Source organism: Mastigoproctus giganteus, chromosome 2, assembly GCF_048544385.1.
Source record: "Mastigoproctus giganteus isolate SK-2022 chromosome 2, ASM4854438v1, whole genome shotgun sequence".
In the NCBI taxonomy this organism is placed as follows: domain Eukaryota; kingdom Metazoa; phylum Arthropoda; class Arachnida; order Uropygi; family Thelyphonidae; genus Mastigoproctus; species Mastigoproctus giganteus.
The window spans coordinates 111,752,584-111,768,593 of NC_143576.1; the positions used below are offsets into that span (position 1 = coordinate 111,752,584).

Here is a 16,010-nt window from a genome sequence, read left to right on the forward strand (position 1 = left end):
CAATAACTAAAATTGAAACTTGGACAGAATGCAATGGCTATCGATTAACCGAGAGGAAAACTACAACAACACATTAAGAATTATTAATATATGTAATTAACCACTCTTATACCACGTGGAGTTATTAATATATATTTTATTTAAGCATAGCCTAAACTAATACATACAATTGGGTAACGTTTCAGGTATCTTGTGTTACATTACCCGATTGTATATATTAATTTAGGTTATGCTTAAATAAAATATATATTAAAACATATTGGTATAAGAGTGGCTAATTATACATATTAATAATTCTTAATGGATAATAACCACGTAACATCCTTCCCTAACTATATTACAGCAGTACACTTCTATAAATTGTGATCACTTCATCCGGAACCTGTATTAAAACTGAAAGGCACAGAAATATCAATGACTGATTCGATAAGATTATTGGGTTTGATTTTAGACACCAAACTTTTTCGCAAACATATAACCTACCTGCAAACTACATGCCTCCAGAAATTAAATATCCTTTGTGCAGTATCCTCAACATCTCAGGGTGCTGACAGGCAGTCATTACTGAATTTATATTGTGCTCTAATCCGGTCATGATTAGATTATGGAGCTATAGTGTATGCTTCAGCTAAAAAGAGCATCTTATGATCTTTTTTCAATCTTCACTAGGTGCCTTCAGAACCTTGCCAGTTCAGCACTTGTATGTGGAAGCAAATGACTCTCCACTTTATCTTAGAAGACCAAGCCTACTCTGCCAATATGCTGCCAAAATAAGAAGCTCTCCATATCATCGTTGTTGGGTATAACTCAACCAACCTCTTTGGACACCACTCTATGAATTCAAGCCTAATGAACCCAGGTCCGCTGGGATATGCCTCCAAGAAATAACACAGAAGTGGAAAATTGTTCTCAATAAAATTGAAGAAAGTACAAATGTTCCTTTACCTCCATGGGATAGACATAATATAGACATTGATCTATACTTCACTCAGATCAAAAAACACCATTCCATCTTTTAATATCCAACAGCTAAATGCCAACCATCCATGGGTTGGCATGTAGCTGTACACGGGGAAACTCAAAATCTATAGGGATGGCTCTTAGTCGCACTCTCATGTAGATGCAGCAGCAGCAGTATTCCCTTTGCATGTAGTTTCAAAGGCCCTGCCACTTGAGTAGAGCATACTTTCTGCAGAATTATATGCCATCCAGCTTGCATTAAGTGAAATATGTCTACAATCATCACTTCCTGTCCTAATATATTCTGATTCGCTCTGTGATATCTTAGTCATACAGAGTAAACATCATTCTCATCATCCCATTCTACAAGAAATTGGCTTTCTAATCAAACTCTGTCAAAAATTAACCCCAGGGGCTCACATCTGGTGAGTATGGGATTGGCACACCCAGGGTCCTGAGCTGGATATCATCATTCTTCTCTTCTTGGTGATTTCCTTCTACTTCTCTCTCTCTCTCTCTCTCTCTCTCTCTCTCTCTCTCTGGGTAACTTGGGAATTTTTTTTTAGCTGGTGCAGCATAAGCCTCAGGCTTCCTTGCACTATATGGCTAGTAATAATAATAATAATAAAAAAAATAAAAAAAAACCACTCTGAAATAATTCTTTGCTGGATTCCAAGACACTCCGGAATAGAAGGCAATCACAAAACAGATAATGCAGCAAAGTCAGCATCAGAACAGCCAAAAACAACAATAACTGTTCCATACACTGATTTCAGACCAGTTATTATTAGAGCAAGTGAGAATGAATGGGCCCAGATATGGAGAAATCAAATCAATAATAAACTGCAGGAAATAAAATCAAATCCACAAATATGGAATTCAAGAATCAGGGAAAGTCACAGAGAAGAAGTAATGCTTGCCAGACTATGAATTGGCCACACTCATCTTACACATTATCATCTACTAGCTAATGAAAATCCTCCTCTCTGTTTTCAATGCCAAGTTCAGATTACAGCAAGACACATCCTTTTGGTATGCCCTCGATTCAGAAATTCCAGATTTCTTTGCTTCTAGCATCTGTACAATAATCAGAATCCACTTACCCTTCAACAGATTTTAGATAACTCTGCAAATCTCGATGAACTGTTTAATTTTATTCGGCAAATCCATTTTGACAAATGAATCTAAAACAAATTGATATACATTAAAAAAATCTGTAAAGACACATGGCCTTTGATGTCCTTGTGTCTTAAAACTCTTCAACAACCTATTAATTGTATTGTATTCTAAATGTATGTATCTTGTTGTTGTTGTTATTTGGTTTTTAGGAGCATTAGCAACTAAGGTCATATTGCTCCAGGATATGCGGTGGTCATTCGCTGACCTTTCCGCATCCTCCGTATTTGGTGGTGACGGGCTCGAACCCCGGTATAATCAAGAAGCGTGTGCTACGCACTGCTGCTCCTTCCCACCTGGCTACGGAGACGCCGTATGTATCTTTATGCTTTTCTGTATGCCTCTATAACTGTTGCATAGTTGTCCCGGGGCAAGCTCAGCATTGTCAGTATGTTTTCTGTACAGTGTTGAGGTATCTGTTTTCTGTACAGTATTGAGTATCTCTACATGGCCATGCTTGTCCGGCTTTGTTCAGAATGTATCTTGGACAAACCTGCAACCACGGCTTGTCTGTAGCAGTTGCCTCTCTGCATTGTAGGAACTCGTGACCGAGAGCTAATAAATGGAATTTATTATTTTTTTATTTATAAAGGTTTTATTGCCCATCTAAAGGAAGTACATCCTGAAGGTTCTTGCAATACACTGCATTATGCATGACATTATCTGGTTGCAAAAAATATTAGTCAGTTCCTTATCAATCTCTCAGTATAGTTATTAAAACCATCAATAAAATAAAGTCACATTGCAAATATGATCACCTTTTCAGAAAATTTTGTGTTGAAAATGAAGAGCAGTATGTGAGGCTTCTTTTAGTTACAGAAGTCAGATGGTTTTCTAAAGGAAACTGTTTAACAAGATTTGTAAACAATTTTTAATATGATAATTAGTTTATTAGAAAATGAAGGAGAGACAAATTTAACAAAGGAGATCAGTAAACACATAAACAACTTATACTATATGGCTTGCATTTTTCAAAAACTTAATGAAGTATCACCTCAACTTCAAGAAAAATTAATTATGGTGATAGACTGCAAATGCGTATTAAAAGCCTTCATGGAAAAATTTGAAAGCAATTTAATGAGAAAACAATTTCATGGTATGCAAGAGTTAGCTGAAATCAATGAATCTCTCACCAAGAATGATATTAAGAATTATTCAGCTCATTATTCAGATCAGAACACAGATGTGTTCTTTAAAAGGTGAAATGAAAAATAGATTTTCAGATTTATTTTCCTTTGAAGTGAAGCCATGGCTGTTAGATCCAATTGGATGCGATGCTGGGTCTGCTGGTGAAGAAATTCAAGAGGAACTCATTGAATTAAAATGTAACGAAGAATGCAAATATAAATTTGAAAAAGTTGGAATGGCTGAGTTGTGGGGATCAAAAACAACTAAACTTCTTGATCCAACAATGTGGTCTGAAATGGCCAGAGTATTTCTTCCTTTCCCATCGTCTTATATGGTTGAATTTTTTTTAAATTCAGTAAATAAAATATTAACAAAGTAAAGAAACAGAATTGATATATGTTCAAGAGGAGCCATTAGGACTAAACTTATTAACATCATACTGAACATTGACCTTTTAGCTAAGAAGCATCAGGCTCAGGGATCCCATCGAATAAAAAAGAGTAAGTATAAAGTATTTTCTTGTTTAAAATTTCATGGGAGGGGCAATTAGGAAAAAAAATTGTCTAAAAAAAAGGCCTTTAGGGGACGATAATTAAAAAAGTTGAGAAACACTGGTATACAGCATTGATTAGGCTACACCTTGAGTCTGTATACACATCTGGATACCTTATTTTAGGAAGGACACGAATCTCTTGGAACAGTGCAGATCAGATCAATAAGATTAGACACAAAAGGGTACCCTTGCCAAGAAAAACTTCAGTTTTACAACTTGCAGCATCTGGAAACTAGATACCTGCATGGAGATCTGATTAAGGCACTTAAGACTTTGAATGGATTTAGCAAACTAAATGCTGATGTCATCCTTACTCTTTCTTAGACAACACACACACACACACACACACACACACACACACACACACACACACACACACACACACACACATTAGCATTAGCATTAGTAAAAGCAAATGATGCAAGAAAGCAAACTTATATAGCATCAGCCAAAAAAAAAAAAAAAACACGAGGAAGCATAAATTTAAACTGATGGAGGATGGTTGCGGATAGATGTGTGGAAATCTATTTTCAGCTAGCTGGTAGTTGATTGTTGGAATAAACTACCATCTGCTGTTGTTTAAGTGGGTAATTTGAATTAACTTAAAGAACTAGACATTAGAGGGGGATGCACAGGCAATATGATAAATGGTGGTTTTTTTTGGTTGATGCTGTATAAGCTGGCTTTCTTGCATAATTTACTTCTTCTAATACTAATTTTAAAAACTGACATCCTTGATATTGTATATGATATAAGGATTTCAACAAATTAAGAAAAAAGGAAAACATATTTTTTCAAATTTTGTTAACACTTTATGCAAATAACAGTTTGTGCACTTCTTTATTTATAATAAAATGGACAAAGCTCAACTAAAGTGAAGAAAACAGAATATTAATACAAAAGTAAATGTTTATGTAGATTTGCCTTTTAAAAAATTTCAGGTCTTTTGGTCCCAAAAGACATTTTACTAGTTTTATTTTTATGCATTGCACCGGACATACACAGTGTGGCAATTGGAAAACGGGAGTGATGTTTATGAGACAAGTGGTGGTGCTGCCATCTACTAGAAGTAAACATGACATGACATGACAGTGATTTTTCCTCAAGCACCACAGTCAAGTCAGCAGAAATTACTGTCATTTCAAAATGTGTGAGCAGTTCAAATGATGAAGCAAGTGAATGGAAAGAATTATCTGTCTTGAGCATGTGTCTTTGAGTGGCAAAACATTTTGCCTATGGAAGAGAAACACTGTAAGACGACGAACATCCAGGCCCACCAAAAACGATACAAACACCAGAATTGATTGAAAATGTGCGGGAAATCATTACCAATGACCAATGTGCATTGCTCTGAATGATTTTAGAATATCTGTGCATTGATAAGGAAATTAACAAATAAAGCAGAGGATTTGAAGAAAACGAAGGTCTGTGTGTGGTTTGTCCACGTTTATTAACAGATGGTCAACAATATGCACAGGTTGAACATTGCAGAGAACTCATTGAGGTCATTGAAAGCAAACTGTGTTTTGTGTACTGAAAACATTGTGTTTTTAGTATGACTCCACAACGAAGCAATAAAGTGCAGAATGGAAGTTTGCAAACTCTCCCAAAGCCAAAAAGGTTTGTCGAAAAAGGCCAAAAAACATTCTCATTACTTTCTACGATAACAAGGGAATTGTACTCAAAGAGTTTGTTCCCAATGGCCGAAATGTTACCGCTGTCTACTATATAGATGTTTTGAAATGTTTGTTGCAGGGAATCCATTGTGTGTGGCCTCAGTATGGAGAAGATGATAGTTATTTCCTCTTGCACAACAATGCACCAAGCTACAAGGCTCTCATTGTTTGGGAATTTTTTGGCTAGCATAAAAAAGTCTGCCTACTGCCACACCCACCATGTTCACCAGACAGTTCTGTGCAACTCCTCTTGTTCCCAAAGCTCAAAGCACCACTGAACGGCTGTTATTTTCATGACACCGATACCATTCAAAGAGCTGTGATGAGAACGTTGAACAGTATACCAGGCACAGCCTTCCACTAGTCGTTCCAATCACTTTGGGATCATTGCATACAGTATGTGAACATAGGAGGAAGCTAGTTTACTCATACATGGGATCATTATTTTTTTTTCTAGCATCAGTCTCATTTTCCATTTGCTGTGTATCCCTTTTCAAAGATCAGCAATAATCTGCCATCATGTTTAAATTCTGCCTTCCCTGTAATCTTCTATCAATCTCCTTTATATCTTAGTGGAATCACTCACTCTCTTCCTTGCTGATGGAACAATGATTTTCCAAAATATCGTCCACGTGGAGCACAAGAAGTGAACTTTCAAACTCATTTTGCATCTTAGTTTTTGAAATTTATTGAGCATATTTTCAATGATGTTTTCATAATTGACATCTTTCTTGTTTCCTAAGAAGTGTCAAACAACACTTTTGAAGCTGGTTCTTTTTCAGCTGTGTCATTATTCTTTCAAATTGCTCATCTGAAGTAAAATTTCTTATATGTGGCCAACAAAAATGCCTTCGTTTGCATCAGAAGACAGAAACTGATAATTACTACCATAATTACCATCCTTGACAAAAACTTTTATACCCTGCTTCGTTAAACTTAAATATTGCCCATCACAGTGTCTGTGTCATTAAAATTATATTGCTGGAGAGAGAAAGTAGTTTTTAGGTTGGAATTTTGATCCATGGATCTCTGCCAATTTTGTCAAACCCAAATCTCTCAAATTTAATACTCATTAACTGTTGCAGTTCATACATTTTCATATTAGAAACAGTCACTATCATGCATGCAGAATCTGATGATGAAATTATATTGAGACCTTCAGGTGGAGAAAGTATAGGTGGATCAAGTCCATATATGATGGGTCTTATAGCAAATTGGCATATTTGGATTATAAAATGTCCTTTATATTTTTAGTATAGAGCCTTGAATTTTAGATGAGAAAAATAGCAATCACCTCTGCTCCAGTTGGTTCATGCCAGAGATGGTAATAGCATGAGGCAGAAACTTTTTCTTATTTTGATTGTTTTCTTAACTGTTCAACATAAATTTTGTATGGAAATTGATCTGTAGAGCTTTTTGTTGTCATATTGCACTACAACAGAAAACAGAAATAAACATAATTTTACTTGACCAGTTCTGCATGAACTAAAACATTAAGAGAATGATGCTTCCTAGCTGTTTGCTATGTACCTTGTGCTGTGCATTCTGAAAAATTCTGGAGAGTTCTGTTTTCATTATCATACTGGAGAAATTAGTAACCAGTGGTCACCATCGTTGTAATAATAAAACATGTAATATCATTTTTGCATATTTTATTTGAAACAAAAAGGAGTATGATTTGCAAAAAATTTCTATTCTATATGTGTGATGGAGAATTATGGGTGTCATTTTTAAACTCAGTCTACTCAGAATACTATAAGGCACATAATTACCAGACTCCAAAACCATCGTAGGCCCTGTTTTTTTGTGGTATGAACTTCAAAAAGAAAAGTTTTATCCCTTACAGTAAGTAATAAATATAGATAATAAAGACATATTGAGTATTATTACAGAGTATGGCTATTAAATAATGAGACTGTTACAATAAAATAAATATAATTAAATATTCCATACCTTACAAGTTGTGCCCTTCAAAATAATTGCCTTGGGCTTACACACACTATTCCTTACGTTTCTTCCAAGCACAGAAACATTTCTGGAAGTCATCTTCTATCAGCCCTTGTACTATTTCAGTTGTTTTTTTCTGAATGTCTTTAACAGACTGAATATGGGTTCCCTTAAATACATTTTCAGTTTATGGAAGAGAAAAAGGTCTCAAGAGGCTAGGTCTGGCAAGTAGGGTGCATGTTCATACACAGGGATTTGGTTTTTGGCCAGAAACTGGCAAACAGAGAACATGTTGTGTGCTGGAGCATTGTCTTTGATGGATCATCCAACCATCCTTGACCCCAGGAGCTCACATCTGGTGAGTATGGGCTTGGCACACCCAGGGTCCTCAACTGGATATCATCATTCTTCTCTCTCTCTCTCTCTCTCTCTCTCTCTCTCTCTCTCTCTCTCTCTCTCTCTCTCTCTCTCAGGGTAACTCAGGGAATTTTTTTTGGTTGGTGCAGCATAAGCCTGAGGCTTCCTTGTGCCATATGGCATATAATAATAATAATTCAGGTCTCTTCCTTCAATTTTTGTTATGCAGCCTTGTCAGAACTTAATGTGTTTGATTGACAGTCTGATTTGGTGGGACGTATTCAACGATATTTCCTTTAATATCAAAGAAAATAAGAAACATGATTTTCGTTTTTGATTTTGACATTCTTGCTTTTTTTGGTCTTGAGTCTTCCATTGAAATGCACTCAAAGCACTCAAAAAGTCTTGGTGTCTTCTCATTCTTTGATCTTCATTCAAAATTTTTGGCACTATCTTGGCACACACACACACACAAACTTTTCTCATACTCAAATTTTCAGTTAAAATTTGTCTGTTTCTTTGTCCATATTGTGTTCCAATGAAACCATTCTAATGCTTAAATGATTACTTCTAATCAATGTCCTTACCCAATCCAAAGTTTCATCAGTTTTCATGGATTCCAGATGGACTAGTCATTCATCATCTTCCACATTCTCTCTTCCTTCTAAAAATTTTTTTATTTATTTTCAAAAATAGTATCTTCCCCTTAAACTTGACATAACAGCTCATAACTTTCAGTTAGTGTTTCCTTTAGTTTTGTTAAAAATTTGTTTCACAGGTGGTGCTTGATATGTTGTGGTTGCTCATTCAGTCTCATTATTTAATAGTCACTACTTGTATTATCGTTTAATATTTTATTGTATTATTTTTTCTTTTAAAAGGTGTATTTTGACTTTAACATGTTTACTTTCATATTTTAGAATATCCATTTTGTCAAGGACTGGATACCATACCTGGATAATAAACTGAAGGCTTTAAAAGAAAACAGTCATGAAAATTTTCGATTGTTTTTAACCACCAAACCACCATCCTCGCCTCTAGAGAACATAATTCCCCAAGGAATACTGTACTCTTCAGTCAAAATTGTTACTCAGCAATGTACAGGAGGTTCTAAAATTCTGCATCAGACACTTGATATTTTCAGTCAGGTATTTTCATTGATTTTGACACTTCCACCCTGTGTAAATTGTAATTTTGTGCCAGTTTTTTGTAACCTGTATGCTACATGCTGTCCACTGATCTGCAGACAGTTCCATTCATTCTTAAAGAAAGCATTTTTTAATAAAAGTGGAAGTAAATATAAAAAAAAGATCGAGAAGAAGAAGACAAACATATATAAGGCACTACTACCTTGTAGTAGTATAGGTAATTTGTGTAGTAGTAATACTACATTAAATTGGATTTAGCTATAAATCCGATTGCCCAAGAAAATGATCTTGTACCATTTGGATTTCCGACTCTACCGCTTTCTCCTTACCAGTTGTTGGCTTTTTGTCTGTCTGGTTTAGATGCACTTGCTTCATCTTCTAGTTAGCAGGTTGGTGAGAATTACATATTTTTATGGGTAGTAGAACCTTTACATTTTCCTTTTTCTTTTTTTTTTTTCTATTCTGATTGTTAAAAAAGATTAAAAGCACTTTACAATTAGATTTTGCCTTCATAAAAGATAAACAGTAAGAACTTATTCCATTGATTCTAAATAGAATTGCATCCATTTTTTATATAATAGGCAGAAAAAAGGAAAAAAATCTAATGCCTTAGACTTTGTACCTTTTTTTCTGTTCTATAAAAAATATATGCAAGTTCTCTTATAAAAATATTGTGAATTTGTAGAACTGCTTAGTGCATCCATTGGCTAACTTTTGAAAACATGTTTTCATGCTTTTTTGGCATCTCTCATCATAAGTTAAGTCATTGCTGGGTTTCTCATACTCAAATTTTCAGTTAAAATTTGTCTGTTTCTTTGTCCATATTGCATGTTCCAATGAAACCATTCTAATGCTTAAATGATAATTACTTCTAATCAATGTCCTTACCCAATCCAAAGTTTCTTTGGATTGGGTAAAGACATTGATTATTTGATATTAAGGACATCTCATTAGTACACCAACCCAGTTGCTGTACTGATGAGATGCCTAGCATACCACCATTGAGGTTTCAGAAGTTTCAATAAGCACTAAAATGACAATCTGGGGGGCAACTTGAGCTTGTAGCCTCACAATTTGAGAAATCGATATGTATCACTATTTTTTTTTCCTGGATGTTCTATAAAAAAGATCAAGTCCTCTTACACATGTATTGTGTACTTCTTGAAAGTAATTGTAACATTTATTTAAAATTATTTTTTCCAGAATTTTGCAAGGTATCAGCCACCAACTACTGTTTTTGCTAAATATATAAAGATATTTATTATTATTAGATAAATGAGCTATCTGCTGTGAACCAGAGACAAAGCAACAGTTGAATGTCATTGTGAAGAATCTCCTTGCCACAGAAAATTTAGAACAATATCATTAGCTATAGCAGTGATTCAGTGGGTGAGCAGGTACCCTGGTATAACTCCATGACATGAGAGATGCCGAGTCTCATGGAGTTATACTTCATAACTGGGTTATCACTATTGCAACACTAGGGTAGCTGCTCATCCACTGAAGAGAGGCCAGAAAGCCTTGAAACAGTGCGGCCAATTGTTACCTATTCTTGGCAGATACCACCACCCATCTTCTCCGTTTGTGAAGTGTTACTTATTTGAAATAGTGCAATATCATGGAAACTCGTTATGAAGGTATTCACAATATGAGATATATTTAAAATGATGCCAATTCATCTGCCGTGGTAGCTTACTATGTATAAAAATGATGCAATTGTATTAACCCATATACTGGGGATTTCAAATTAATTGAAAATGTCACAAAATATTTCATTATGGAAAATGGTAAAGTACTGATAAAATAGTAAAGGTATTACTGGTCTTCTGAATGAACTAGGCGTTGAACACAGTTGTGTTCAGTTTTGCTGAACAGTGAAATGCATTCCTGTCAGTTCCTCTATTTCTGTTACATATTGAGTCCGTACAGTACATTATGTACATGTATGCACCTATACATTTTTGGGAACAAGAGTAGCCTTGTTCAGGCGAAGTTTTTATGACTCCAGCAAAGAGAGAAGTTTTTTTGAAATTTTTTCTGTTTTATTAACTTAAATTGGCACATTAACTTATTTTCTAGAGTAGTTTTATATTCCTAGTTACGATACTTAGTTTAATTTTTAACATTGATAGAGATTTTGTAGGTTATTACTTAGTATCGGTAAGGGTATCCAATCCACGTGTTTTATAAGATTTGCAGCGCTGGCAAAAAGAAAGTTTTTAGTTATTTTTTTGCTTTCTGGCAAACAGAAAATTTTTAGCTATTTTTTGCTTTCTGGCAAACAGAAAGTTTTTAAGTATTTAGCCGCATTATTGACTTAATTGTTATATTAAATTATTTTCTATAAGTAGCGTATAGACCTAGTCAAGATCCTTGGTTTATTCTGAATTTAGATAGTGGGCTTTTGGAAGTTAATTAATACTTGGTGTCCGTAGATTTACCGTTCGTAACTTGCCACCATTGTTATACAATACAACGTTATATCCCGTACTAGATAGCGTTAGCTTAGTGTAGTATATAATATCAGTTAATCAGTAAAATTTATTAATCTTGTTAAACTTCATTGTCAATTAAATTGTACTTTTTTAACTAAATACATATAACGACTTAGATTATTTAATACATAACTTGATACGGAAATTATATAACGAAACTCAGAGATAATACTCGATACTGAATATATATATATATATATATATATATAGTGTTATAACTGCATTGGGATATAAGTTTAGCATTATAATTTTGAACTGAAATTGAAATTTTATTGAAACTGAATAGAAATCATGACTTAGACCAGAGCAGCAAAGCAAAAGGCTCAAGCTAATGGGAGTGTTGTGGCTCAGGGGAGAACTGAGAGGGGGCAGTTGCCCTCTAAATTACAGCCTTTTAAACTGCACTGCTTGTTTGATGGTTGTGGAGCAGTCAGGATAGTACCAGACATGATATTGCCAAGGGGAATGTCTTTGTGTGTGCACTATGTAAGGAGTGTGAGGAAATCAGGTGACAACTCAGCATTGTTATGGGCCTATATGAGAGCTTGAAGGACAGGATGAATGCCCTTGAAGGATATAAATTGAGGGGCCCATCAAGCTTTCAGCTGCCCACATTAACGCCAGACCTTGCACTTCATCATGCAACACAGCAGCAACCCCCAAGGCAGAATGCGCTGGTCCCGCAGGAACTAGTAGTTGTCGGTGACTCTATTGTCAGGGAAATGGGGAACAGCGCATTTTGCCTTGGTGTTGCCGCTGTGTTGTATGATGGTATATCGGCCAGGGGCAAAGGTCGATGACGTTGTAGATCAGATATCTTTTAAGGGTACAAAAGGTGATATTATTGTACACACTGGCACTAATGATATCAAGAGTAGGAGACTGGCAGAATTACTTGACATGTACAGGTCACTGTTGAAAAAAAGCCATGAATTAGGGTTGAATTTGAAAGTGTCTGCAATTCTGCCCAGACACGATAGGAGGGTAGCTAAGAATAGGAACAGGTGCATTTATACTTGCGTGTACACCAATACTAGGAGTTTGGTAAATAAATTTGATGAATTTGAGGTGTTGGTCAAAACATCAAAGGCAGATATTTTTGGGATATCAGAGACGTGGTGTAACACAGATATAAGGAATGCGGAACTGGAATTTGGGGAGTACAATGTGTACAAGAAGGATAGACAGGGTAGGAAGGGAGGAGGGTGTTTATGTGTTTCTTAACTATGCTATTAGTTAAGAAACACATAAAATCCAAGGAAGTGCAGCCAGTCGACATCGCTGAACAGTGCAGTGTCGAATCAGTTTGGTGTGACATAAGCACTGATTGATTTTGATTTGGTAGTTGTTGGCGCATCGGCTTCAGTGGCCATATTGCACCTCCCAAGGTTTTTTTGCAGTACTTTGATCCAAGCCCGAGGCGGGAATCGAACCCGCGACCTTTGGGTTGCCGGGCAGGTACTTTACCCACTCGGCTAGCCCGGTCGGCTCATAAGCACTGGGAGATCAAAATTGAGTGTAGAAGTGTGTTATAGGCCTAATGACTCTGATGAGTATAATAAGAAACTGTACAGGGAAATAGAGTAGGCCAGTAAATCAGGGAGTCTTATAATGGGGGATTTTAATTTCTCGGATATTGACTGGAATTTGTGAGTTGGTCACTCACACACTAGCAAGGCTTTTGTGGATTTATTGGATGATTGTTTTCTACATCAGCATGTTTGGGAGGCAGCTAAAGGTAGTAATACTCTTGATCTGATTATCAGTAGTGATTCTCCATGCATTAAGAATCTGCAGATAAAGGAACCACTAGGTGGCAGTGAACACAGTGTGCTGAAGTGGGATTTACTCAAAGAGGTAACTACCATCAGGGGTTAAGGGAAGGGTTTTTGCTTTTGTAAAAGTGACTATGGTGCTCTGACACAGTATCTAAATTCTATACAGTGGGACCAACCGATGATGTTACCAACAGCAAATTCAAAATGGGAGGCATTCAAAGAATTAAGCTTGGAAGTTACTAGGCTTTACATATCAACTAAGAAATATTGTTCAAGGTTTAGGCCTAAATGGATGTCAGTTGAAATAATGAGACATGTGGCAGAGAAGCATAATGCATGGGATAAAGTAAAGTGCAGCCATTATCACCCCACTGCAGGATGGAAGCCTCCTCAACAATTCATGCTGAGGGAAATGGACCATAATCTGCCACGCTGGTCCAGTGCGGGTTGGCAGATCGACCGTTTTCAGCAGTCAGGGGCTTGAACCCCGGTCTACTCAAAGAGCGTGCGCTACTGCACTCCCGCTCCTGCCCACTCGGCTACGGAGGCATGGGATACATATAAATTAATGGGTGACATGGAAGCCTATAATAGATATAAACTGGTCTGTAACCAAGTCACAAAGGAGATTAGGCAGGCAAAGGCAGATTATGAGAAATCTTTGGCAAAGGATGCAAAGAAAAACAGCAAAGAGTTCTTTACCAATGTAAACTCTAGAAGGAAAGGGATAAATAAGATTGGTCCATTGGATATTGACGGTTCAACTGTTGATGATCCTGCTCAGGTGGCTAACAAACTAAATGAGTATTTTGCATCTACATTCACACATGAGGAATTATTCAGGGAGGAGAATGCCAGAGGTAAATTAAATTCTGGCAGTGAGCCAGATGATTTTGTAATAACTGAGATTAAAGTGGAGGAGAAATTGTTGAAGATAAACATAAATAAGGCACCTGGGGTGGATGGGATCTATCCAGTTATATTAAAGGAGGCAGCAAAGAAAGTAAGCAAACCCTTAGCCATAATTATGAGAGCTTCCATGAATTCAGGGGAGGTACCTATGGACTAGAGATGTGCAATTGTGACCCCAATTCACAAAGGAGGACAAAGGGTGACACAAGTAATTATAGACCTATTAGATTAACTTCTGTTCCAGGGAAATTAATGGAGGCACTGGTTAAAGAAGCATTGCAAGATCATCTAGACAAGACTTCAGTTATAGCTCGGACACAGCATGGTTTTGTGAAGGGGAAGTCTTGTCTGACCAATTTGATTGGATACTATGATGTGGTCACAAAGGAACTGGATGCAGGGAATAACTTTGATATCATATACTTGGATCTTAGAAAGACTTTTGATACTGTTGCTCATGGAAGACATTGGAGGCAAATTGCTGCTATGGATAAAGGGTAAAGGGATGGTTATCCATAATGGAAAAGCGATATCAAGGTCGCTGGATACTGCCATGATTAGTGATTACTACTGATTTCTTTAGAGGGAAAGCAAAATGGAGTAATAAGAAAAATGTTTTGAGTTGCAAACATTTCTAATGAAATAAAATGCATTAATATATTATATGTTTGATTAAAGTATTTTAAAATGAACAAGGCTCATTTTTAAGGTAGCATATTTATTATTGTATGATATTTGAAATTAGTCATTAAGTATTTAAATTTCAGTATATATATATATATATATATATATATTTGAATAATGGCTTTAAAAATTAGAATGAAATGAAATAAATAAATATAAAGCTATCATTTGAGGCAGAAAAATGCAGATACTTCACATGATGCCCAGGACATACTCGATAATTAATATAAAAATAAAAATCAAATTAATACGTACGCCAGTAGCATGGCAAAACTGTAGGGCAAAAAATCAACATAAAGATTAAATAAACAGGGAGGGGAAAAGTAAAGGTAACAAGACTGAATCTGTAGCCAAAAGTCTTCAAATAATTTAGAAACAATTAAACCCAATTAATAATAAATCCATTTTAAATTTAAAATATAAAGCCAATTATATAATAATTTAGCAGCACCCCCCCCTTGTAAGGTACCAGTTCCGAGAGGCATGAAATGTCACCAAAACAGGACTAAAACTGACTATTAAAATAAAACAAAGTAACAAAATAATAGACTGACCATTATGCTCCATATCGACGGAAGACCACGAGGCCAATAATGGTCGTGGAATTTGTGCATTTCAGTTGCTAGACAAATCATCGCAAAGGTGAACCGATTGAAGGACCGAACCACCCCTTCATCCCCCAATCGATCCATAAATGCAGAGGATTTGCATAGCGGTGGTCCTTAGTCAGATTCAGTCTAGTTACCTTTACTTTTCCCCTCCCTGTTTATTTAATTTTTATTTTATGTTTTTTTTTGTTTTTCTCTCTACAGTTTTGCCATGCTACTGGCATATGTATTAATTTGATTTTTATTTTTATATTAATTATCGATTATATATATGTATATATATATATATATATATATATAGCCAACCGGGTTAGCCGGGTGGATAAAGTGCCTGCCTGGCAACCCGCGGGTTCGATTCCCGCCCGGGCTTGGATCAAAGTACTGCAAAAACCTTGGGAGATGCATTATGGCCACAGAAGCCTATGCGCCAACAACTACCAAAAAAAATAAAATATATATATATATTTCAATGGAGATCTAATAGAGATATAATTTTAGTATTTTTGGAATCAGCAAATCAGTTTCCTTTATAATCTTGAACTTTTGCTCTAGAGGTACAAAAAAAAATTTTTTTGGCCATTGTCATTA

At 35.8% G+C, this 16,010-nt stretch overlaps 1 protein-coding gene across 1 annotated transcript in view; it reads left to right on the forward strand.

Annotated features, from left to right (window-relative positions):
* Nucleotides 1-16,010, forward strand: part of LOC150089496 (dynein beta chain, ciliary-like) — a 1,205,440-nt gene that overhangs the window by 1,068,744 nt on the left and 120,686 nt on the right. The window contains 1 exon segment of the mRNA XM_090390004.1: nucleotides 8,718-8,945. Coding sequence (XP_090246130.1) covers nucleotides 8,718-8,945 — 228 coding nt within the window.